Below are 24,978 nucleotides of genomic sequence, written 5' to 3'. Positions count from 1 at the left end.
CCTTAGGCTTACCTTCAGAACTTTAGAATAAATACCAAAGCCTGGACCCTACTGCAGATCAATCCAGGATGGTTCTCTGGGGGTCGTCACTTTGTAGGAGACAAGGTCTGCTGGCCACACTTCAGCCTTCTTCCCTACCCAAGTTGTGGGTTATATTTAAGGTTCAGTGAGGCTCATGGTAATGTTATCTTCTAGCATTTACAGAATACCTACTAAGCTCTAGGTGGATTACACACTGTGTAACCTTTTCCTTACGTGAAAGCTCAAGTTTAATTCTCATAGCAACCCCGTGAGGTGGATTTGGAGAGGTCAAGAGGCTTTCGTGAAGTCACGATCAGCCAAGCCAGATGGGGTGGAGCTGGAATGTGAAACCAGCTGTATGTGAATTCAGCTTTGCCCGAATCCATAGCCTGGGCTCTTGCCCTGCAGTTTGGGATAGAGAAGGGTGCAAAGTCTGCGAAGTAGTGAGGCTGGAGCCTGAACTCTGGGCTTCTCATCACTCTTCCCCTTCTCACTGTGCAGTGACTAGGGGTGAGGGCTCCCATGGGTGGGCTCCAAGTCACACAGCAGGCCTTTCCCAGGGGCTGCTTGTTGTCATCTCCCCAGCCTCATCCCAGAGCATGCTGGAACCCCTGAGGTCCCCTGGGCCATGGCAGCCCCAGAAGCCCCCTAACCAGGTGCTTCTCCCTCTTTTGCTCCTCAGGGCAAGGACTGCACTGTGCCCATCAACACCTGCATCCAGAACCCCTGTCAGCATGGAGGCACCTGCCACCTGAGTGACAGCCACAAGGATGGGTTCAGGTAACAGCTCACCCCTGGCCTCCCTCACTGTATTATTTTGTTCTCACACAGCTAATAAAGACACACCTGAGACTGGGTAATTTATAAAGGAAAGAAGTTTAATGAGCTCACAGTTCAGCACGGCTGGGGAGCCTCACAATCATGACAGGAGGCAAAGGAAAAGCAAAGGCACATCTTGTATGGCAGGAGGCAAAAGAGAGCTTGTGCAGGGGAACTCCCATTTATGAAACCATCAGATCTCATGAGATTTATTCGCTACCATGAGAACAGTATGGGAGAAGCTGCCCCCATGATTCAGTTGTCTCCACCTGGCCCCACCCTTGACACTTGGGGATTATTATAATTGAAGGTGAGATTTGGGTGGGGACACAGCCAAACCATATCCCTCACCTTGGAGGGCTCCCTGGGCAGGCTAAAGAAGCAGAGATTATACCCAGCGAGGGCATGCCCAGGGCCTGTGCTGTACTGGCCCTTATGGGAATGATCTCAAGGCTCTTCGTACCCTATAAGGGAAGGACAATTTATCCCCACCGTGCAGATAAGGATGTTCAAGCATCAGAGGGACAAATCCTTTGCCCAGAGTTACATTAAGCATTGGGACAGGGATTTGAAACCAGGTCCCAACCTCATGCTTCCTATAAGGGAGGTGTCCGCTGCTGGCTAAAGTCAGAAAGATTGGGTGAAGGCTTAAAGACCGCCAGTCTGGCACTTCCACCATGCTTTTCTGAGTTATAAAATAAGTAGCATTGATTATATGCTTACTATGCCAGGTACCAACTAGTCAAGTATTATCTCATTTAAATCCCTACATGACCCTATCCAGTAGGTAGGTATTATCCTCACTGAACAGACAGGGAAGCTGAGGCATAGAAATGGACTTGCTCTAGGTCATATCTCCCGATGCTCATTCCTGGATCATCCAAGCCCACCTCCAGTCCTCTTTCCTTCCTCACATTAACATTTCAAGAAGAAAAGGGAATAGAAGCCACTTAGGTTTTTCTCCTCCCTGTCCTAGGAATGGGATTAGGCTTCCACCCAAACCTCAGGACCCCTTCCTGCTTCCACCTTCCCCAGCAGCTTTCAGATGCCCAGTTTTGCTGGCCTGTGACCCTGACAAAAACAGACTGTTGGGAACGGGCTCCTTTGGCATCCCTGGGGAGCCAGTTGGGGGGGCGGCAGCCCCTTGGCAATAAAGGTGGGGGCACCCCATGCCAAGCCACATGTGGGTGTCTTAGAGCTCAAGTTGCAACCAATTAAATATCAAAAGCACTCTGGCCAGAGGCTGCTGTGTGGTCTGGGGAAGAAATCAAGTTCTGGGCTCCCGGTTCTCTTCCCCAGGGAACCCGCCCGCCCATGTGTCCACCTGCCAAACCAGCTCCATCAAGCTCTGCCTCCTGAAAAGTGAAATTGAAGGCAGAGTTCCTTTTCCTGCCTGGAGTCAGCCAAACCACCCACTCCTGCCAGCTCATGTAGAGCAGGGGTGAGGAGAAACTGCAGGGAAATATGGAGGCGGCCCCGGGACCCCAGCCAGGAAACACCCCTCCAGGGCACACAGCCTGGGCTGCCCCACCCAGGCAAGGGATGCGGGTCAGATGAGGGAAGAGGTCCCCGCTTCAGGCAACTGTGTTTCTCCATCTCCCCTGGAGGTTCGAGTGAGCAGAAATATCCCATTTCCGTCTTCAGTTGAAGAGTTTCAGATGAACTGAAAATATTTTTAGAACTTAGAGGAAAAAGAAAAGGGCCCAGATCTACAGGATCCGGGAAATCGGGTGGAAGGTTAAGGCAATGCGCCAGTTACTAGTGATGGGAGAGATCACATGCACTCCTCGAGGAGTAGGGAAACTCTTCTCCATCGGGCCAGCACCTGGCGGGTGAAGGGGAGCGGTGCTTGTCAGAAAGCTCCCTTTTGCTCCCCTCTTCCATTCTAGAGTAATTCCGTAGGGCTGCCACAACAACCACAGACTGGGTGGCTGCAATCACCAGAAATTTACTCTCTCACAGTTCTGAAGGATAGAAGTTCCAAATCAAGGTGTCAGCAGGGCCGTGCTCCCTCTGAGTCTCTAGGGGAGGGTCCTTGCTTGTCCCTCCCTGGCTTCTGGTGTTCCTGGCAATCTTTGGCATTCTTTGGCTTGTGGCTGCAGCACCCCTCTCTCTGCCTGCATAGTCACCAGTGCTCTCCCTGTGTCTGCCTTCCCATGGCCATCTGCTTTTAGAGACACCTGTTATATTGGATTAGGGGTCCACACTCTTTCCGTAGGACCTCAACTTAACATCACATCTGCAAAGATCCTATTTCCAAATAAGATCACGTTCTGATGTATTCGGGGTTAGGACTTCAACATATCTTTTTGGGGGGAACCCAGTTCAACCCATAACACATCTGAGTCATCAGCATCACCAGCCTCCTCATACACATGCTTCTCTAATCTTGCTGCATTGCCTGCTCACAAGAACAGCCAAGGCGTGCAGAGCAGGCCACACAGAAGACCAACACAGGAGACGAGGTCTGCTCTCATCCCCACAACCAACTCATGGCTCCCGGAGTCTCCTCGACAGCTTTCCAAGGTTTCCAATGAGGACAGGGAGACATCAGCCTCCTTCCACCCCGTCACTCCTTTAGCAACCTCTCTTTCCTTGACCAGCCACCATATCTCACTGCCAGGTAGCCCTAAGGCTCTGGGGGAGCCAAAGTAACTGGTCTGTAGGAAAACAAACGGGCAACACCATGGTTTAGGACTTTCCGAAACCTACGCTCTGTCTGGCTCTGAAGAAGTAGCCTTTTTCCTGAGTGCCCGGAGTCCCTAACAGGAAAAAGGAATTAGTCATTTTGCTGTACCCCAAAAGCTGAGACCCGAGAGGCTCCTGGCCTTTTGTAGAAAATGTGATACAGTTTTCAGTCACAGAAAGGAGACCAATTAAGGAGGATTCTAGGACCACTGAAATTCACTGCCTGTTAGCTGAGTGTAGTTTACTTTTTTTAGCTAAATCCCAAATCAGAGTAATCTCTGGAACCTGAAATTCCAGGTCTGAAGCTGAAGTGCACACTCGTGGATGGAGTGAGAATCCCTGACAAACGGGTTAGGCCAAGGAAGGATCGAGATTCATTGCAGCATTTATTTAATCAATTAGCTGCTCACTCCGCCCTCCACCCCCAACTCTTCTGCACAGCCTTTATTTGTTCTAACTGATCTTGCATGCCCAGTCCTGGGGATACGACTGAGATCAGGCAGAGATGCAGGCAATTGAGGTTTTTGTCCAAGAGATGTAATACTGTAGAGGCAAGTGAAGGAAATGCATCTTGCTGGCCCACAGTGTTTGAAGCCAAGTTGACCCGAAGGCCTCACTCTTGGCAGGAGAGGGATCCTCCCACTCTAGCCTTCGTCCCCCGGAAGCTGGAGGGGCTTAGAAGTAGCAGGAATACATGATGGGGAGAAATGGCGTCCCTGAGGAACAGTTAAGGAAGTAGGGTGATTTTGTGTAGAACCAAAGCTTGCTAATGGGTTCCGAGCGTTTTCTATGTGCTATGTACCCTTCTAAACATTTTGCTTGTATAATCTCATTCAATCTCCACAACCACCCAGGGTCAAGGTCAAGCAGCTAGAGTGTATCAACTAGAGTTCATCCCCAGGAAACCCGGGTGCAGAGTCTGGGACCTTGGGCACTATGTTCTGCCCACCCCCTGACCCTGAGATAGAAGGGCTGCCGTCGAGTAAAAAAAAATCACTTAAAGGAGGATGTTTATTATGCTGTCTCTACCTGCAAAAGCGATTGTGCCTCAGAAGAGCTGAAGGAAGGGTGGTTTGGAGGACAGCTGGAAGAATTTAAGCCATATCCAGGAAACCACTTCCAGCTGGGGGAGTGATGACACCGGCCTTGTCAGCGGACAGTAGCCCTGGAGCGAGGCAGCCAGCATGGGCCGGGGGAGACAGAACATTGCCTAGAGATGGGGTTGGATGAAATGACCTTTTAGGCTCCTCAGGGTCTTCCTGCTCAGGGCCCCAAGGTCTCACATGTCCAAAGTGCTTTCTCAGACCTTCGTCTGAAGGAGAAACTAATTGTATTTCCCACCCGGTCTTCCTCTCTGCCACTCCAACCCACCTCTCTCCCTGACCCCTGACTCCCCTGCTCCTCACCCCACACATCCCAAAGCTGCTCCTGCCCTCTGGGTTTTGAGGGGCAGCGGTGTGAGATCAACCCAGATGACTGTGAGGACAATGACTGCGAAAACAATGCCACCTGTGTGGATGGGATCAACAACTACGTGTGTGTCTGCCCACCTAACTACACGGGTAAGGATCTCATGATTGTGTGTATGGCTGGGTGGAGGGGTGTCGCTAGAATACCATTTTCTTAACTTCTTCCGGGGACTCTCCTCCTCTCTGCCTGAAGACAGAGACTAGGACCCCAAGACCGCGCTATGCCAGGAGGGGCTCCCCAAAGGCCTGTTTGCTTCACCACCAGCCACCAGCAAATCACTACTCCTTCCCACTTGAAACAGAGTCCCAGGCTCTTTAGCTGCTGTTCATCTCATTGCTGGCCATTCCCTCCTTTAGGGCCCCTGTAGACCCAGTGGTGTTTGAGGCTGGCAGAGAGGTGCTTGCATTGTGTTTATGCTTCCTTCAGGTCTAGTCAACCGTCTCTTGAAATCCACATATTCCAGGCACTCAGCTAGGAGCTAGGGATACAAAAATGACCAAGACAGAGTTCCTTCTCATAAGAAGTTTATAGTCTGGTGGACAGAGGCGTGGATTCATTAGAAAGAGAACATAACATCTGTAAGCCCTGGGGGTGTGGGATCATAGAGGAGGAACCTAACCCAGCCGGAGAATCCAGGAAGGCTCCCACAAGAGATCATTCCTCAGGAAGATCTTTCCACCCACCCATGCCCCAAACACAATACCTTTATTTTCCTACATTAATAGCCCCTAAAAAGGGCAGTTAAATATATCATTAGGTTCTGAAGCAAAATGCTACCAATTTTGGTGCAAACACAGCCCACTTTGTTATGAGATCAACCAAAAGTAGCATATCCCAGACTGGAATTGCATGAATTTGAGGAAAAGTCCCCATGAGACAAGAAGTTTGGGAAGTACTGCATATGATACTAACCTTCTTCTTGGTGTACCATGATACAAATTAGCATGTTAGAGGTTCTGAAAATTCCTGCTTTAAAGAAAGCTGTTTGTTTAACCCAGCAGTTCCCAAACTTATTTGATCTCAGAGCTTCCCCCTTACCCGACCCTCGAACACTATTCCCAGCCCAGAGATCTTGTGTTGCAAGAAGCACTTTTAGGAAATACCAGCCTAAGGCAAGGAGAAAATGAGGAGGGGAAAGCTCAGGGACCCCCATGCCCTGGACTACTGGAACCAGGCTTTTATGTCAGGAGTAAAGTGGGTGGTGGGAAGCTGTGGAAGATAAATAGAAGCATCCCTAAAGATGGCAGAGAAGGAAGCCAAATGGCTCCCATTATCCCTCATAGCCCATACCTTTATCAAGCCTCCAGCCCAACAGACACTATCCCCAAGCACACTCTTGAAACTGCAGGAACGTACCACCACCAATTGAGAAAACCACTCGCTGTAATAATCCTGGGCTTCCTAGGACCCCAGACAAGCTTCTGTGCTGGAAGAGTGTATGGAAATCTGCTGTGGGGACCGGGTGTGGTGGCTCACACCTATAATCCCAGCACTTTGGGAGGCCAAGGCAGGCAGATCACCTGAGATCAGGAGTTCGAGACCAGCCTGGCCAACATGGTGAAACCCCAGCTCTACTAAAAATACAAAAATTAGTTGGGCATGGTGGTGGACACCTGTAATCCCAGCTACTCGGGAAGCTGAGGCAGGAGAATCTCTTGAACCCAGGAGGCAGAAGTTGCAGTGAGCTGAGATCCTGCCACTGCACTCCTGCCTGGGAGACAGAACAAAACTCTGTCTCAAAAAAAAAAAAGAAAAGAAAAGAAAAGAAAGAAAACTGCTGAGGGGTTACCTCCCCTTCCATCTTTCATCTTCTGAGAGTGGAATTGTCGCCAAGAGTTGCATTAGCAACAGGCAACACTTACTGTGCACCTACTGTATACAGACTACTAAATTAGCCACTTAGGGAGACCAAGAAGTCTAAGGTATGCCCTCAGCCCACAGGGGCTTCTGGTCCATGAGAAGAATCACTGTATAGAGTCATTGGTCAAGAAGAATCAGCTTAGTGCCGGAAGAGAGATGACAGAAATCCCAGGAGTGAAAATGGAGACGGCAGTGGGGCTCTAACGAAGGCTTTGTGGCGGGGGAGGGGCTGAATTTCGAGCAGGCAGATGGGCAGCAGGAGGACACTGAGGAGGCATTGATGAAGGGGTTTCCTGCCTCAGTTGAGGCCTACCTGGTGTCTGCTGTTGACCAGGGTGCACTGCTGATTTGTTGCACTTTGGTCCTGACAGTGAGTGCTTGTATAATCTCATTTAATGTCCACAACTGCCAACGTCAAGGTCAAGCAGCTAGGAAGTGTCAACCAGAATTCATTCCCAGGAAACCCAGGTACCGAATGAGGCTTGGTGGTTTGCTCTGTCCCGGAAAATGTGCAAGTCCCACACAGACGCTTGTCTGCTTCTCTAGGTCTCTCCAGATGACAAGGAAGAAAGAGGAGGCTTCTCAGGAACACAGTGCCCTCTGTGGTTTTGAGAGGCTGAAGGCAAAATTTGGAGAGGGAGGCATTCAGTGCTCCCTCCCAGGACATGGTTGGGGTCAGCCTGTCCCCCCCACAGCAAAGAACAGACTTAGGGGCTGTCTGTTATTCATTACCCTGCAGCCAGCCCTCTGGACCTACCTGCCTACACCCTGGGAGCAGGAGCCCGCCCTGCTCCCACTCCACTCCTGGAGAGAACGTTCATGGTTAGACCTTTCCCTCTCTTAGATCACTCTCCATCTGGCTTGACCAAGTGGAATTTGAGGAAACCCAAAACTCAGATCTTAAAAGCTGGTGTTGCTTGGGAGCTGCTGTTCTGTCTTACCACCCTCCCCCACATTCCTAAAACACATTTTCAGGTGGTGTAAGCTTTTCGGGGCTTATCTGCAAGGGCCATCCCTGGGTATTTATGATCCATTAGGTATTTTGTAGCACTGCAGACTTCAAAGGCACTGTGTCTAGAGACCAGAACTTCAAATTCCTTTCATATTCCTTCCCTGAAAAATCCAAGGGGCTTACTTATCTATAACAGGTGAACCGGGGTGCTAAGCCTTGTCTGTGTCTCTAAAGCCTCTTCTGACCTCCTGGGGGAGGCTGTGGGTCCCCCTTGTGCTTCCACAAAGTTTGCCCTTCTGTTCACACCTACAAGTCTGTGTTGTAATTGCCTGCTTGTTTGTAGACCTTCCCAAATAAGCTGTGGGTAGGACAGGACCTGGCCACTGTTGTGTCTCCAGCACCTGGCACAGGGCCTGCCACACAGGAGGTGCTCAGTAAATAAGTGTGGAATGAAAAAAACAAATGAATAAGCATGGCCCAAAGTCAGGACCAGGCATCCTGTGCTCTCAGCTGCACCTACCCCTGCCCTTGAAAGATCAAGTAAAACAGCCAAATGGTGATGCTAGGACAGTGTTACTAGGACAGTGTCCAGGAGGACACCTGGAATCTTCCCATGGTCACTGCCAAAGAAACCAAGGCAGAGGTGCAGGAGGATACACAAGGAGTGAGAAGGCAGGACTCCTGATGTCCATGCCCACCTGACCGGGGGCTGGATGAGTCTGATCTTCTGGCCAGGATATCCCCCCCAATACTCTGATCTTCTGGCCAGGGTATGCCTACCCTGCCTGAGGCCTGAGCTATCTCCCCCATCCGTGCCAGGTGAGCTCTGCGACGAGGTGATCGACCACTGTGTGCCTGAGCTGAACCTCTGTCAGCATGAGGCCAAGTGCATCCCCCTGGACAAAGGATTCAGGTAAGACCTGGCTTCGTGCCCCCAGCACAGAGTCCATGAAAACTCTGCCTCTAACAGTCTAGGTTTTAGGCAGTCTCTGGTCTCTCTGCATGCTCTCTCTCTCTCTCTGTCATGTGCTTCTCTGTGTCTCTGATTCAGCCATGATCTAATTCTCTCAGTCTCTGTTTCCCTATGCGTGCCTCTGTCTTTCTGTGGGCGTCTCTAAGTCTCTGTAGATAGACAGGTAGGTAGGGGGAGAGAGAGACAGAGACAGAGAAAGATCCACTCTTTCTCTTCCCTGCACCTTCTTCCTTGCCTCTCCTCTCCCACCAACTTCCCAGTGCTCTCAGCATATCCCTCCTTTCCAGAGCTAAAGAAGTAGAGCAGTTCCACTGGGGAAGCAGAGTCTAAAGCGTATTTGGTCACCTTCTCCATGTGCGGCCTTCACAGTATGCTGCCCCTCCAGTCTACAGCAAGTTTTTCAGCTTATGCACCTGTTGCAGGGGAAGGGGGCAGGAGCACTATGGTCCAGCAGCATGGCCACTGGCGGAGCTGTCTCCATGGCAAGCAGCAGAGCCAATAGGAGCCAGGGGAGCATGTGAGCGGCCCTCAGGGTGGATGGAGAGGCTGCCTCAGGAGAAAGCCATCCAGCTCTTGAGGCTGAGGATCCAATGGCACCCCTGGAAATCCCTCCCAGGCCCTGTACTCACCTCTTCCTTTCACCTTCCTTCATGAAAACTTTTGCCACTGCGTCTTCTGGAGAAGATCATGAGACCCTTGAGACTGGGGATTTTCTGACATCAAGAGGGAGATCCCAGAACTCTGTGGCCAAAAACATTCTTCCCGACCCCAATCCTGCACACAGCTGCCTCCTTCTTCTCCCCAGCAATCTCTAACACCAGAGGGAAGCCACTGGCACCAAGGAGTCAGGGTTTTGGAAAACAGGCAGTCCAAGGCAACTGGAGAGACCCCAGGATGTTCCCTTAGCAGACCCCATAAATGACCTTACAGAGCCTCCCCTAGGGATGAGGGCACTGGGCCCAGAGCTCCATGCCTGTGCTGACAAGTCTTTAAGGAGAATGCCCACCAGTGGCATCTCCAGCCTCTGGGGGGCAGAAGCTCACGCTCTAGGTCTCGATGGGTCCAGGAGCTGTCATCACCCAGAGTCTGTCCTGTTCTCAGTCACAGGGCAGAGAGTTCTCAGACTCTGCGAGTGTTTGCAACTATGAGTCTAAACAGTAAAACTTAGGACTTCAGGGAACCCCAAGATCTCAGAAAGTCCAATCACAGAATCTTAGAAATTTAGAATTAGAGAATCTCTGAAACTTGAACTTGTAAGCTCTTAGAATCTAAGAAGCAGGAGTTCTAGTTGTTGCTCCCCAGCCCACCCATCAGTCCACAGATCTTGATTGTGTGCAGTGTAGTGGGGATTGGAAGATGGTTTTAATTCCTGTCCTCAAGGCCCTTGCCATGGACCTAGGGGAGGAGGATTTGACACTGAGTAAATATTTAGGAAAGAAGAAAGTTCTAGGCCCCACGATTCTGGCTGTGTTGCTGGGGTTCTAAGGAAGGAAGAGCCTGCTGGAGGAGAGAAGCAGCCCCACCCCTTTAGGAGCAGAATGTGGGTGACCCTTGAGGGTGGGTAGAATTTGGATGGGTTGAGAGAAGGAAGGATGGCCCCACTGGGGAAAGAGGAAGCGAGTAAGTAAGGGTGAGAGGCAGACATGAGCATGTCTTTTCTTATGTCTCCCTTTTCTATTTTCACATCACAAGCCTAGAGCTCATCACCAGGGAAAATGCCAAGAGGCTCTGGTTTTGCTCAATGAGACCAAATGAAGCTTCAGCCCTTCCATGTGTCTACCCCATTCCTACCTACCTCATCTGCCCTGTGCCCCATCAGATATGCCAGGTGGGACTTTTAGGTGGTCGAGTTACCTGAGTACAAGGGTGAGAGATGCCTCACAGGACCTCCCCGTCTACTTCCACCCCCAGATTTGACTTCAGTTTACTGCTGATCTTTAACCAAGTATGGGATACTGTTAGGGGACAGGGAAGAATGAAGGGGCAAGGGGTGGGAAGAGACGTGTAAATGCAAATGTGAACCCAAAGCAGAGCAGGCCAGGCTGGCAAGCAGAGTGCTTTGGGCATGCCCGGGAAGGGGCAGGGAATGAGGATCTGCCCATGGAGAGGAGATAAGTTGCCTCTTGGTTGAGTGGACAGCAAGCTCAGAGGACACAGGCTTGCACCAGCGCTGGTCAGAAGTGGTCTAGGGGTTACCCTGGTCAACATGGTGAAACCCCATCTCTACTGAAAATACAAATATTAGCCAGGTGCGGTGGTGTACACCTGTAATCCCAGCTACTCAGGAGGCTGAGGCAGGAGAATCGCTTGAACCCAGGAAGCAGGGGTTGCAGTGAGCGGAGATCGCACCACTGCACTCCAGCGTGGGTGACAGAGCAAGACTCTGTCTCAAAAAAAAAAAAGACAGGTCAAGGGTGCAGGTGTGGGGTTGGAGTGCTGGAGAGCTAACACTGCCAGGTTTTTATGATCCCCAGAACTTATTCCTAGAAACCTCTATTGTAACCAAAGTCCCTTGAGTTCTAGGACAATATAGGAAAGAACGAAATCAGTCTAGCTTTCATAATCTTGAGATATTGTATTTATATGTGATGTCATTATCTTGAGAAGGTCTACAGGCCAGCTTAATAATGTTAGGTTTTCATTAAAATGTGTTTAAATCAAAATTCTTCCAGTGCAACATTTTATCATTTTATCTCCCTTATCTCCCATCACCAAACAGCTCATATCCCATGGCAGCCTATAGGGATATTAGCCAGAGAGATACACAGTCAGGGTGACCTTTGCCCAAGTGTGAAGATGTTTATCCTTGGAGTTCTCCTTGTACGTTCCCTCCCTCAATGAGGTCTCAATGAAGGGCAGATACTGCCTGTCCATAATACTGAAAATAACAATAGCCAAAAGAAAGATCACAATGACTAGCATGTACTGCTAACTTATTATTTGTCAGGCAAGGTGTATTATCTGACATCCAACAATCTTAGAACGTAGAAACTCATTCACATTTTATGAGGCTCACTGAAGTGACATAAGCCACCTTTGCACACACATATAAAGGGGTGGAGCTGTGAATCAGTCTGGGCCTGACTGATTTCTCAGCTAAATCCAGAGACTCCAGATGTCCTGGAACCAAGGACAGCACTCGGTTACTCCCCCTTGTGCAGAATCAATAGACCCAACACATATTAAAATGCATAAACTTTATACTTTAACTGGAAGAAAGATAAAGGCAAGCATTTGAGAACAACAGGGAATGCAGGTTATAGCACCAGCTGCCTCTGTTTAGTTGATGGAGAAATATTATATAGGTCCTTGCTACCAGAGGTTCTTGAACCAGCAGGATCAGCATCACATGGGCGTCTGTTAGAAATGCTAGTTCCCAGGCCCCACCCAGACTCCCTGAATCGGAAGACACATTTTAACAAGATCCCTGGGTGTTTTGTCTGCTCATTAAAGTTTGAGACTTGCTGGTATGGAGAGGGCTGCAGCATTTTAAAAGAAGAAGGAGGTTAACACATTTGCCTCCAGACCTCCACTGCTTAGTCTGAGAGTGAGAATAGCTTCCCTAATTCCTAATAAAGACCTCACCAGTAGCCTCAAAGTCCAGGCTTAAGATACTGGATTTTATCCTGTAAGTATTGGCCAGCTATTGTTGCCTTGGAGAAAGTCAAATAGCTTAAGTTGCTCTGAGACTACTTTTTAGAATTCAGGAGACACACCGATGCCTACCTTGGCCAAGTTTGACACAGTAGCAGAAGTATACATGGTGCTATATTGAGCACATGCCCCTCGAAGGCATTCTCAATGTGTTTCCTTAAAAGACTCTGGTTGAACATGTAAGTTTGTACTTCTAGTGCAGCAATAGGTTACGTATTTCAAATTTGCCAGTCAAGTAAAGATGATGAATTGGTCAGATCGTAGCAGATTTCAATTTTTGAGCATAGGCCCGTAAGTCCTCAGTTTCTGGAACTTGTTCCAGTCAAGGACACGTCACCCCTCTGTGTCTTACCTAGCTATGAACCTACAGCCTGCATCATGCTCTGCCAACCCCAACGATGCTCTGCCAACCTCAAAGCCAGTGGGGTTGCCACGTGTGGATTCCTCCCCACTTCTATCCATTCCTAAAGAGGAGAGGGAGGAGAAGAATGTGGGAGGGCCATCCCTTTGCCCTGATTCTCCCGTGGGGCTGCTTTTCAGATAGCCTAAGAGTTCAGAGAGCTCACTCCCTCCGCCCTCACCTCCCTGCCTGTGTTGCCTCCTTCTGCCATGCCGCCGCCGCCTCTGACTTGGATAGGTTGTGGCTATTATTTTTACTCTGCCCACTAGAATTCAGCTGTTAGGCCCACAAAGGTACACAGGCTTTGCAGAAGGCAGAGGCGCCAGTAATCATTTGCTTATATGTGCCTGTGGGTGCACCTAAGCCTCTGTGACTCAGCCTCTCGGTGCCTTCGGGTGTGTTTCTATGGTGGGATTTCGGTTGAATGTTGCCCGAATGTTGCCCCAGACAGAGGAGCCCAGAGATGCACGTTTCTGGCCCACACTCAAGGAGACCAGGTTTTAGCCAAGGTGGCTTCCTCTGGCCAGGTTTTAAACCTTGTCTAGAAGGGGCGATAATGGAATTGCTGACGCACCACTCTTTTAGGAAGGGCCAGATTGGTGTGCAGGGCCTGGGGTGGGGCAGGTGTTCCCATCCTCTTGCCCAGGTAATATAAGCCACTTATTAAGGCAGAAGAGATTTTTGCCTCTCTCATCCTGGTCTGAATCTCAGAGTGCAAACAGTATCATATCATCTTCTACATGTCATGTTGAATATTTACTTAATGTTTAATGCACTACACAAAGCATAGCATATCATTTTTAAAGCAACCCGTAAGAGGTGGAGTTATTTATCAATTGCATTTAAAGATGAAGAAACTGAAACACAGAGAGGTAATGAGTGACTGATCCACTTAGAACAGTTTCTGACACGCAAGTGTAAACTAAGTATTATCACTCGATGGGGGTATGGGGATCCTCAGGGAAGTGCCTGCAGTGCTCTCTGCCCTCTGGTTTCTTCCTTACGATGGAGTATGGTAGACCCTCCCTTACAGGGTCCTGGGAGGCCTCAATGAGAACTCAGAGAAAGGGGCCTAGCACAGTGCCTGACTCAAAGGAAGGACCAAACTGAACGTCAGTTTCATGTAGGAAGTGGCAGATCCAAGCCAAAAGCTGGATGAGTCCACCCCTGTGTTCCTCACCCTGGCTCTGGAATACAAGACTCACCCCACCATGAATGGAACAAAGGCCATGGGCCACCAGGGAAACCTGCTGTGGGGCCAGGCTTTGCAGATCCCAAAGGAACTTAGGTAGATAGAAGAGATGGGGAGCGGTCATCTGCTGAGGGGGGCTGGAGAGTGACTGCCTGGAAGCTGGCCCTGCCTTGAGGAACAGCCTTGCCTCTGCCTGTGTTCCAGGTGCGAGTGTGTCCCTGGCTACAGCGGGAAGCTCTGTGAGACAGACAATGATGACTGTGTGGCCCACAAGTGCCGCCACGGGGCCCAGTGCATGGACACAATCAATGGCTACACATGCACCTGCCCCCAGGGCTTCAGGTAAGGCAGGAGGGCACCTCAGGAAAGAGGCAGCCTGGGCCAGGTGGCAGGGCCTGGGGCTGACTGGCTAAGGTGGCCAGGGTGGAGACTCAGGCCCAGGTGGCCGTAGCCCTGGTTCTGGGTGATGCCTTTATTCCCCTGACACCTTTGCAGTCCTTACATGTCCACATGAGGGAAATAGAGCAGGTATTGGTGATCCCACATTGTAGATGGGAGAAGAGCTACTTATGGCAACTCCACGTGAAAGCCGGGCTTAGGTTCAGCTCATGTAGTGTCATGCTTGGGTAGGATTCCAACTAATGGAAGATGCCACCATCGTGAAGCCCAGCTTGCAGGGTAGAGGTAGCCACATGGCCATACTGACCAGAATCTTCTTTCTAGGCTGGAGAATAAACATGATGGTTCCTCAGTGGTAACCTCTATTCTACTTCTGTTGCTATGAATTTGGCTACTCTAGATGCTTTATCTAAATGGCCACATACAGCATTTGTCCTTTATCGGGCTTATTTCACTTTGTATATCGTGTTCTCAAGATTCATCCATGCTGTCGGGTATGTCAGAATTCCCTTTGTTTTTACTGCTGAACAATGTTCCATTGGACCGATGAGCCACATTTTGTTTGTCCATTCATCTTTCCGAGGGTGGGAATGTGCTCTTTTAAGAAATCACCCCCAGGCAATTCTGATGACACTGAAATTTAGGGACCTCTACTCTAGTCCAACTCCATGATTTTATTTCTTGGAGCCGGAGTCTTGCTCTGTTCCGCAGGCTGAACTCGCACTCCTGTGCTCAAGCGATCTGCCCCTGTAACTGGGATTACAGGCTCATGCCACTATGGCTACCCCAACTCTCTTAAAAATGGGAAATGTGGGGCTTAGAGAAGGAAAAGATTTTGCCCCGGTTAGTGGCAGGGCTGGAAGTAGCCCGTAGAACTAGTGTTATTTCCCATCTCACTCTACCTCTCTGCTCGAGGTTCTTTGGCCTGAGTAACTGTGATTGTCTCCTCTTGGCCATTCTCCTATCTCCACCCCCCCCATTCTCTCCCACCTTCCAGTGGACCCTTCTGCGAGCACCCGCCACCCATGGTCCTGCTGCAGACCAGCCCGTGCGACCAATATGAGTGCCAGAATGGGGCCCAGTGCATTGTGGTGCAGCAGGAGCCCACCTGCCGCTGCCCACCAGGCTTCGCCGGCCCCAGATGCGAGAAGCTTATCACCGTCAACTTCGTGGGCAAGGACTCCTATGTGGAACTGGCCTCTGCCAAGGTTCGACCTCAGGCCAACATCTCCCTACAGGTGTGTCCCGCCCTGCCCTGCCCTGCCCTTGGAAGGACCTCAACATGTCCCCAAGCTCTGATTTGTTCAGAAAATTGTTGGAATGCCCCATCTTAGCAGTAAAGCACCATCAGGGACAACACTCAGCTTGAAGACACCTGGACCAACTCATCCAGAGAGTTCTATAGATAACTCCTGACCAGCTCTTGCTGCAAACTGCAGCCCCCACTTCCAGCCTCATTCACTCAATCCTCCAGAAAATATGCATTCAACTATTGTACGCCAGACGCTGTGCTGCGGAATTGGGATTCAGTTCAAGACAGACAAAACCCCTTGTCTGAGGCCCATCCACTAATCCAAGAATCTCATTCCGGGTGACTGGCTATGAGTGCAACTTCTGAAACCAGCAATTTTCAGCCTTGGCAATACTTTAGAATCACCTCGAGAACTTCTTAAATTATCTTCGGCCAGGTGTGGTGGTTCACGCCTGTAATCCCAACACTTAGGGAGGCTGAGGCAGGTGGATCACTTGAGGTCAGGAGTTCGAGACCAACCTGGTCAACATGGTGAAACCCAGTCCTACTAAAAATACAAAAATTAGCAGGGCGTGGTGGTGCATGCCTGTAACCCCAGATATTGGGAGGCTGAGACATGAGAATCACTTGAACCTGGGAGGCAGAGGTTGCAGTAAGCCAAGATCATGCCACTGCACTCCAGCCTGGGCAACAGGGCAGGACTCTGTCTCAAAAAATAAATAAATAAATAAATAAATAACAAAATTATATTTGCCTGGGCCCCATCCGCAAGTTCTGGGGTGAAGTCTAGACACTGGAATTTTTTTTTTTTTTAATTCCCCAGATGACTCTTAGCATAGTGCCTGGTTCCTAGCAAACACTGAATTAATTATGATTGTTAGCATTTTCTTTATAACTCTTATTAGCCAGGCGCAGTGGCTCACGCCTGTAATCCCAGTGCTTTGGGAGGCCAAGGCAGGTGAATCACTTTAGGTTGGGAGTTCAAGACCAGCCTGGTCAACATGGTGAAATCCCGTCTCTACTAAAAATACAAAAATTAGCAGGGTATGGTGGTATGCACCTGTAGTCCCAGCTACTCAGGAGACTGAGGCACTAGAAATGCTTGAACCCAGGAAGCAGAGACTGCAGTGAGCCAAGACTGTGCCATTGCACTCTAGCCTGGGCCAATATTCCGCCTCAAAAACAAAAATAACAACAACAAAAAAAGCCTTATTATTCTACTTTATACAGAGAAACTAAAGAAGGGCCTAAACTTGGGCGGGATCACGTTATGCAACAGAGGGAGAGGGCAGATTAGAGTTGGGGCCTCCTGACATACATAAATATATGAACATAGTGGTGCACAGTAGGCACTCAGTAAAACTGTGTGGAACTGGTTTGCTCAGTCAGCACTTGCTGAGGTGTAAGTCGAGGCCTTACCTTCTGGGGATTTACTGACTAGACGGAGGAGGAAAGATGCACGTGAATTTAGACGCAGCACAGATTCAGAAGCTGCTGCCTGGAAGAGGGCTCTGTGAGATGAGCAGGGAGGTTCAGTCTCAGGTAAGCCCTTACTAACACCCTGGCTGCTTTCTCCAGGTGGCCACTGACAAGGACAACGGCATCCTTCTCTACAAAGGAGACAATGACCCCCTGGCACTGGAGCTGTACCAGGGCCACGTGCGGCTGGTCTATGACAGCCTGAGTTCCCCTCCAACCACAGTGTACAGGTAAGGGCCTCTCTCCTTCCTGACCCACTGTGTGTTCCCCCGCATCCTTCTGCCTCTGCGCCTGCAACTCAGAAGGGGGATTCAGGAAAACTCGGGTGTCCCTTCTCCCCGCCCCTACCATGCACATGCGCGCACACACACTTCCTCCTCGCCAAGTGGCGGGTGGGAGGGAGAAAGACCTGTGGGAGGAAGAGGCAGAGGAAGGCAGGCCTGCTGAGGAGAGGTGACACCTCATCACCATAAGATAAACAGGCAGCTAGCTACTGTGCGGGAGTGCGCACTGCAGTGGGGACAAGGCTGCTTAATGAGGTGCCCTTTTCGAAATGTCATCTTAATCTTTCATTAGTTTAAGAAAGACAACAGGGGACGATTAGCATGCAACTCAAGGGGAAGAAACTCAAGGGCACTGAGGGAGCAGGGCCACCCCTTAGGTGACTTTCAAACAGTTCTGAAGGGCAGCTTTTCCTAAACTTCAGCCTCTCCAGCAGCCACCCTGGCTTGTGTGTGACAGGTGTGGCAGCTGGACTTTCACTTCAGATGCTGCCTTACAGCAACTTGCAACTGCCTTTTTTTTTTTTTTTTTGGAGATGGAGTCTTGTTCTCTTGCCCAGGCTGGAGTGCAACGGAGCAATCTCGGCTCACTGTAACCTCTGTCTCCCAGATTCAAGCGATTCTCCTGCCTCAGTCTCCCTAGTAACTAGAATTAATTACAGATTCATGCCACCATGCCTGGCTAATTTTTCTATTTTTAGTAGAGATGGGGTTTCACCACGTTGGCCAGGCTGCTCTTGAACTCCTGACCTCAGGTGATCCACCCACCTCAGCCTCCCAAAGTGCTGGGATTACAGGTGTGAGCCACGTACCTGGCCAACTGCTCACTTTTTGCATACAGCTGCTCCTTAAGGAATGATCATCTGGGGAATCACAGATATGCTAGTTGGATATGTTAGATTTTTTTCCGCTTCTCAGTAAAATAAATACTAAATATTACAATAACAATTATTTTAGTTATATTTTTATAATAGTTATAAGAATGACTACTAAAAGTTAAAAATGTCTGTGTTACACCTAAAATCACGTGAAACTACCAGTAGAAGGAGAGCCAAACCTTAGGGAAGACACAGTACAAAAGAGAGGCCACACTGTCCCGTCAGAGGCAAGAGCACATTTCATAGGGATTGGTGAAGAGCAGCAACTTTCAGACTTTTTTTTTCCCTGCTAACTAAATCTTTTCTTCCATTAAAATCTTATATTGAACTTAAGAATCATAAATACTTAGAAGCAAAACCACCCTGCAGGGTTGAAGCAAAGATCCCCCTCCACACACGCTGTTGTCAAGGCCCCTGAGAAATGATCCAACAAACCCAATTTGAAAGCCATTGGTTAAAACCAGTGGTTCTCAAAGTGTGGTCCCCGAGGCAGCAGCACCAGCATCACCTGCAGACATGATAGAAATACAGACTTTCAGACTCTGCCCCAGAACTACTGAATCCAAAACCCTAAGGGTTGGCCCCAACACACCTGTGCTTCAGAGAGCCTTCCAGGTGATTCTAATGCACACGTCTAAGAAACACCAGTTTCCACAGGAAATCTTCCTGCAGAAGGAGCAGTCTGAGTTGGGCCTCGAAGAAAGGGAAGAACTTGTGAGAGCAGAGAGAACAGGTGGATGAGCCATGCCGGGAGGTCGGCAAAGACAGACGAGGGGCAAGGAAAAGGGTGTTGACCAGAGCAGGAGGCTCCCGGTGGAAGGTGGATAAAGACCAGGCAGGTTAGGACAGTTGGGCACAGTGGACACCAGAAGAAAGAGCTCACCCTGCTGGTCTCCCTAGAGCCTGGACCGCCTAACATCTGTGTCCCTAGAGCCATGGGTCCTGGCCAAGTGGCGAGGACAGAGAGCCAAAGAGGCAGGGCCAGGGCAGCCTGTGAAGCATTTGCTATTGCATAAATCCAAATGTGAACAAGTGATTCAGCCTCTTTGTGCCTCAGTTTCCCCCCTCCCCCTTCCCATTTGTAATGTGAGCAATAGCAGGATATACCTCTTAGGGTGGTCACTGAAGGTTGAAACAACACTGGAGGAAGTGTTTGGCGAATTAAGGCTTTACGCAGACATGTCAAGGACGGAAGGTTAAAGCCAGGCTTCCAGAAGCAGCTGAGCCCTGCCCCGAGCTGGGGGCCTTCCCAAGCAGAGCCCAGCCTTTGCCCTCTGCTAACATTAGCCGTCAGGGCTGGTGATTTGGTAAAGGGCTGGTGTGGCTGGTAGGAGTGTCGCAGCACTGTGCTGAGTTATGAAATGGAAGGTCAGAGAGTTGCTGTCCAGAAGCTGCTGTCAGGGAGCCGTGAGTTGGAGCAGGTAGGTGGCCCTGGAAGACACCAGGCTCTGTCTTAGCCATGGGGAAACCCAGCTAAGGATGCCCTGGCACTCCTGGCCTAGATCTTCATGCTGAGCCTGTAACAGATCTTTAGTATCCTTCATTCAGTTTGCAATCCTCAGGGGCCCAAGGCTCTAGCAATTCCATATTAAAATGGTTTTGCTTCCGAACATTTTCCCTGAGGCAGCCCTGTTTCTGTTCCCAGTAGTACACTCTCACCCATTCCACATCTGTCAGGCCCCACGTTTGGGCTAGACCCTGGGCTAGGTAAAGTGCAGGGGCCACAGAGCTAAACACACACAGTCCAGGGAGGAAGACACACATATCAACAAGCAGTGGCTGCACAGCAGAATCAGCTCATGCTCACTGGAGACCCTGGGGTCATACAGGAACACCAAGGATGAAGCAAAGATTTTTTTGGTTTTTGGGTTTTTTTGGAGACAGTGTCTCACTGTGTCACCCAGGTTGGAGTGCAGTGGCATGATCACAGCTCCCTGCAACCTCCACCTCCCAGCCTCAAGTGATCCTCCTCCCTCAGCCTCCTGAGTAGCCGGGACTACAGGTGTGCATCACAACATCTAATTTTTGTTTTTTTTTTCTGGAAGAGACAGGGTTTTGTCATGTTGCTCAGGCTGGTCTTGAACTCCTGGGCTGAAGCAGTCTGCCCACCTTGGCCTCCCAAAGTGCTGGGTTTACAGGCGTGAGCCACTGTGCCCCCCAGGAGCAAATATTTTTGCTTGGAGGACATTGGAGGAGGAGCTGGTGTTTGAGCTGAGACATGACCTGTGCCTCAAAAGCATTTTCTCAGGCTGAGCAGCGAGGAAGCCCTGGGGAGGAGGAGGCCCCATCAGCCTGCATGGAAGTCACATGGGAGGGCTGGGGTTAATGGAGGGCACGGGCTGAGCTGACCGGCAACTGAGGGGACCAGGAGGCCAGTCCAGCCACAAAAAATGAGATATCTTCCTCAGCATCAGTGCAATAACCTCTAGCCACCCAGGAAGGCCACCTTGGCCTCAGGGCCAGAGCCAGGGAGCCCAACCAAAGCTGTTCTAATCAGGGGAGTTGGCAGCTTTTGGCCCACTAAGGCCCACAACCAGCTTCAGAGTGAGGACGGCAGCCTGGGTTCCCAGCAGGGACCTGCAGGCTAGATTCCATGGTCTCCATTCTGTCCATGCCTGATGTTATTCATCTGCACAGCCATAATCACAAATGGTGACGAGGGAACATGAAGATTCTATTCCAGGCCCCAGGGAAAATATACAGAAAAGCCCACCTGAGCCCCTCCTTGCCCCAGAATGGGGACAGACTTCACTCTTCCTTGGCACTGAGACTTGTGAGAAGGCCAGACTCACGTGCCAGCAAGGCCAAATGGCCACATAGGTAACAGACATGGGGAAAATGGGCTGTAGTCCCCATAAGAAGTGGTGGGGGCTGCAGTAGCCTGGAGGGTGGAGCCCCATCCAGAGGAGTGGCTGGCCTCAGCTCCAGCAGACGCTGCCATGCGGGAATGCAGATTATCAAGAGAAGCGGGACCAGCAGGGTTTCTATGTTAGATATCTAAGTTTTTGAATGTTAGCCACTTTAAAACACCGCGTGGGTGTGCTCTTTGAATGCAACGCAGTGCGTGCTCTCCGAGTCTTGATTTCTACAATCCTATCCACTGCCAAGGTCTTTGTCTCGTTGGATCCTCACTCCTGTTTTAGGCATGAGAAGTCTCATGTTAGAAGCCCAGTGAGTGGCAGAACTAGGATTTAAATCCGGGTCAGTTTTCCACCCAAACCAGCTCTCCCACCGTGCAGGCTCTGGGACATGAAGGACAGAGCCAAGAAAGAGTGTAGGCTGTGCTACAGGAGTAGGGGGTTGCCGCAGTGGGGCCTGAGGTCTCTGCTTGCTGCCTACCCGAAATCCCAGGAACTCTTTGTTACTGTGAGGTTCTATCGCCACCTAGTGGTCACAACTCAGCATTCAGGTTAGAGCAAGCAGCACCTAGAGGAATAACAAACCTTCCCTCCCTCAAGTCCCTTAAGACTTCAGCCTGAGCACCTTAAGTCTCTGAGCCTTAAGTCTCTTATTTGAAAAATGGAGGAAAAAGTGTGCCTCCTTCCTGAGGGTTGTTAGGGTTAAATAAAAGAATGCAAGTGAACTGCTTAGCATAGGGTAGCACAATGCCTGGCCTCTACTAAGAGATTAACACGTATCCACCATTATTATTAAAAGCAAAAGAAAGCCAGGCATGGTGGCTCATGCCTGTAACCCCAGCATTCTTGGAAGCCAAGGCAGGAGGATCGCCTGAGCCCAGGAGTTTGAGGGTATCCTGGGCAACACAGTGAGACTCCACCTATGCAAAAAATAAAAAATTACCCAAGCATAGTGGTATACACATATGGTCCTAGCTACTTGAGAGGCTGAGGCAGGAGGATCACTTGAACCCTGGAGGTCAAGGCTGCAGTGAGCTGTGATTGCACCACTGCACTGCAGCCTGGGTGAGAGAACAAGATCCGATCTCAAAAATAAATAAATAAAAGCAAAGGCAAAAAGGCCACAGGCCACTCTGGCCAATGCCTGTGGTCATGCCAGTTCCAGGCAGGATGCATCCAGCCCCACCCTGACAACTCCAGAGCTCTCCACCTCCCACTTGGCACCAGTTCAGTCTGGCCCGGCAGATAATAAGGAAGACCCTCAGAGCCCCTTCTCTGCCCTGAAATCCTTAGATATCTCTCCAGGAGACTAATTACTGGGGCTTGGGACCACTATATTTCTTTTAGTGTGAACCTTAGGTTGTTACTGTGTTTTCCATTTTTTTCTCTACTTTTGTCACAGTAGAGCCATTTTCCCATTATTTTTTTTCAAAGGCTAAGATTTAATGAATTTTTTTTTTTTTTTTTTTTTGAGACAGAGTCTAGCTCCCTTGCCTGGGCTGGAGTGCAATGGCACAATCTTGACTCACTGCAACCTCCACCTCCTAGGTTCAGGTGATTCTCCTGCCTCAGCCTCCCAAGTAGCTGGGACTACAGGCACCCACTACCACGCCTGGCTACTTTTTTGTATTTTTAGTAGAGACGGGGTTTCACTAAACCCCGTTGGCCAGGCTGGTAAGCTCGTAATCTGCCCGCCTTGGCCTCCCAAATCCTCAACAGGGATTTGTCAGGGAGAATTCAACGATGTAATCCCAAAGTGCTGGGATTACAGGTGTGTGCCACCGTGCCCGGCCATTTTTTTTTTTTTTTTTTTTTTTAAGGCAAGTAGAAATGGAGGCATCCTGACTTAAGGATGCTGGTAAAAAGCCAGAGCCTTTAGCACTGCCTACCCTGAACCTCCAGGGACCCAGTTTGAAAAACACTGGCTTCAGTCATTATATCCAAGAGACCTGGTTAAAAGGTGCCAGGAAGAAGACACCTGTTTACCTATAAGTACCTACTGGCATAGATAACGTTCTGGGAGGTTTGGATTTGGAAGCAATCCTGACTTGGAACCTCAGTTCCAGCACTTCTTAGCAGTGTGGCCTCCATCAGGTTACTTAGCTTCCTTCCCTAAAATGGGACTCACAAGAGTCCCCTCCTCGGAAACGGGAATGAGCCAGTGGGAGTATAGAGACTCAAAGCCCTGGGTGGCTGTAAGGTTGTGAAATCCGTAGGCAGGCTCTTCGAGGACTCACTAACCTACTTCCCCACCCCAGTGGCTGCCACACCCAGCTCCAGCAAGCCCAGAGTAAGGTCGAGAAGTCATCATTTCCACCTTTCACTGAGCACTTGCTAGGTGTCGGTGGCCACGTACTGCCCATTAAAACCAGTGTAGGGCCAGGCACGGTGGCTCACGCCTATAATCCCAACATTTTGGGAGGTCGAGGCAGGAGGATCGCTTGAGGTCAGGAGTTCAAGAACAGCCTGGCCAACATGGCGAAACCGCGTCTCTACTAAAAATACAAAAATTAGCCGGGGATGGTGGAGGGCGCCTGTAATCCCAGCTACTCGGGAGGCTGAGGCAGGAAAATTGCTTGAACCAGGGAGGTGGAGGTTGCAGTGAGCTGAGATCGCGCCAATGTACTCCAGCCTGGGTGACAGAGCGAGACTCCATCTCAAAAAAAACAACAAAAACAAACAAACAAAATGCAGTGTAGGCCAAGTGCAGTGACCCGTAACCCCAGCACTTTGGGAGGCCAAGGCGGGAGGATCACTTGAGCCCGGAGTTCAAGGCTGCAGTGAGCGACGACTGCACCACTGCATCCATCCTGGGCAACAGAGTAAGACCCTGTCTCTTACTAAAAACCACCACCAAAAAAAAAACACCAATGTTGTAAAATGAATATAAAACTCATTGAATAGAAGCAGAAACAGGGGCTTACAGAAGTGGTGTGACTTGCCCAGAGTCCCTCAGCTGGCAGACCCAGTGTGATTCCAGATCTCTCTCCACAAAGCATGACCTGGCTGAAGGCTATACCTGGAGCCTACCTAGGACTCTCCCATGTGGGCATCAGATGAGGCCCTCCAGGAAGCCCAGCGCTGGGGCACTGCAGAACCCAGCACTCTGTCTAGGGCAGAAGCCAGTGACCACACAGCCCTCTCTGATCTGTGACTTCTGCCAGACCACTGTCTCCAGGCCGGGTACCCCTGGAGGCCACACACCAGCACCTGGGATGGCAGGAAGGGGAGAAGGAGTCGGGCCTGGAGCCAGCTGCCAGGCAGGAGCAGGTGGTGTGTGTTCGCTGTGTCTGTGTATGTGTCTATAATGGGAAAACAGCTGCCCTGACTCCCTGAATCGTAATGTTGGAAGGGAATGCCTGAGCTGCAGCCTCTTGACAGCTCCCTTTCTGACAGGTGGCTGCCCAGCATCTGTTGACACACCTCCAGGGTAGTGAGCTCATTTGCATCCAAACAGCATCCATTTCTAGGATGCTGTGGGATACAGCTGCATATTTTTGCATGTGTTGTTGGAAAACTGTGTGAGGGCTCGAGGTCACAAGTTTATGGTCTCTGCACGGGGCCCTCGTCCCTCCCCTTCCTGCTTTTACCAGCCCAGCCATAGGATCACAGGCCTCTGCCTTGCCCTCAGCTTGCAACTTGGAGCAGCTGGAGGCTTCTGAAATAGAAATAGCTCTACCTTCATAGGGCTTTTTGGATCCCCATCACAAAACCAGATTCTTCGGTGGACTCTTTTACCCACCACTCCACCTCCCACTATCCTATCTCTTGGCTGGACCTTACATTGATACGTTGTCATTTG

General features: G+C 50.1%; 1 protein-coding gene across 1 annotated transcript in view; it reads left to right on the top strand.

The window, feature by feature from the left end:
• The window catches only part of SLIT3 (slit guidance ligand 3), a 641,372-nt gene that overhangs the window by 600,651 nt on the left and 15,743 nt on the right, over positions 1 to 24,978 (top strand). Inside the window, exons 27-32 of the mRNA XM_015141360.3 lie at positions 704 to 801; positions 4,951 to 5,090; positions 8,630 to 8,723; positions 14,234 to 14,371; positions 15,426 to 15,666; positions 17,259 to 17,389. Coding sequence (XP_014996846.3) covers positions 704 to 801; positions 4,951 to 5,090; positions 8,630 to 8,723; positions 14,234 to 14,371; positions 15,426 to 15,666; positions 17,259 to 17,389 — 842 coding nt within the window. The remainder of the gene's footprint in view (positions 1 to 703; positions 802 to 4,950; positions 5,091 to 8,629; positions 8,724 to 14,233; positions 14,372 to 15,425; positions 15,667 to 17,258; positions 17,390 to 24,978) is intronic.

This window comes from Macaca mulatta, chromosome 6 (assembly GCF_049350105.2).
Source record: "Macaca mulatta isolate MMU2019108-1 chromosome 6, T2T-MMU8v2.0, whole genome shotgun sequence".
In the NCBI taxonomy this organism is placed as follows: domain Eukaryota; kingdom Metazoa; phylum Chordata; class Mammalia; order Primates; family Cercopithecidae; genus Macaca; species Macaca mulatta.
The sequence above is the reverse complement of the archived record's forward strand: the minus strand, read 5'-3'. Positions and strand labels throughout refer to the sequence as shown.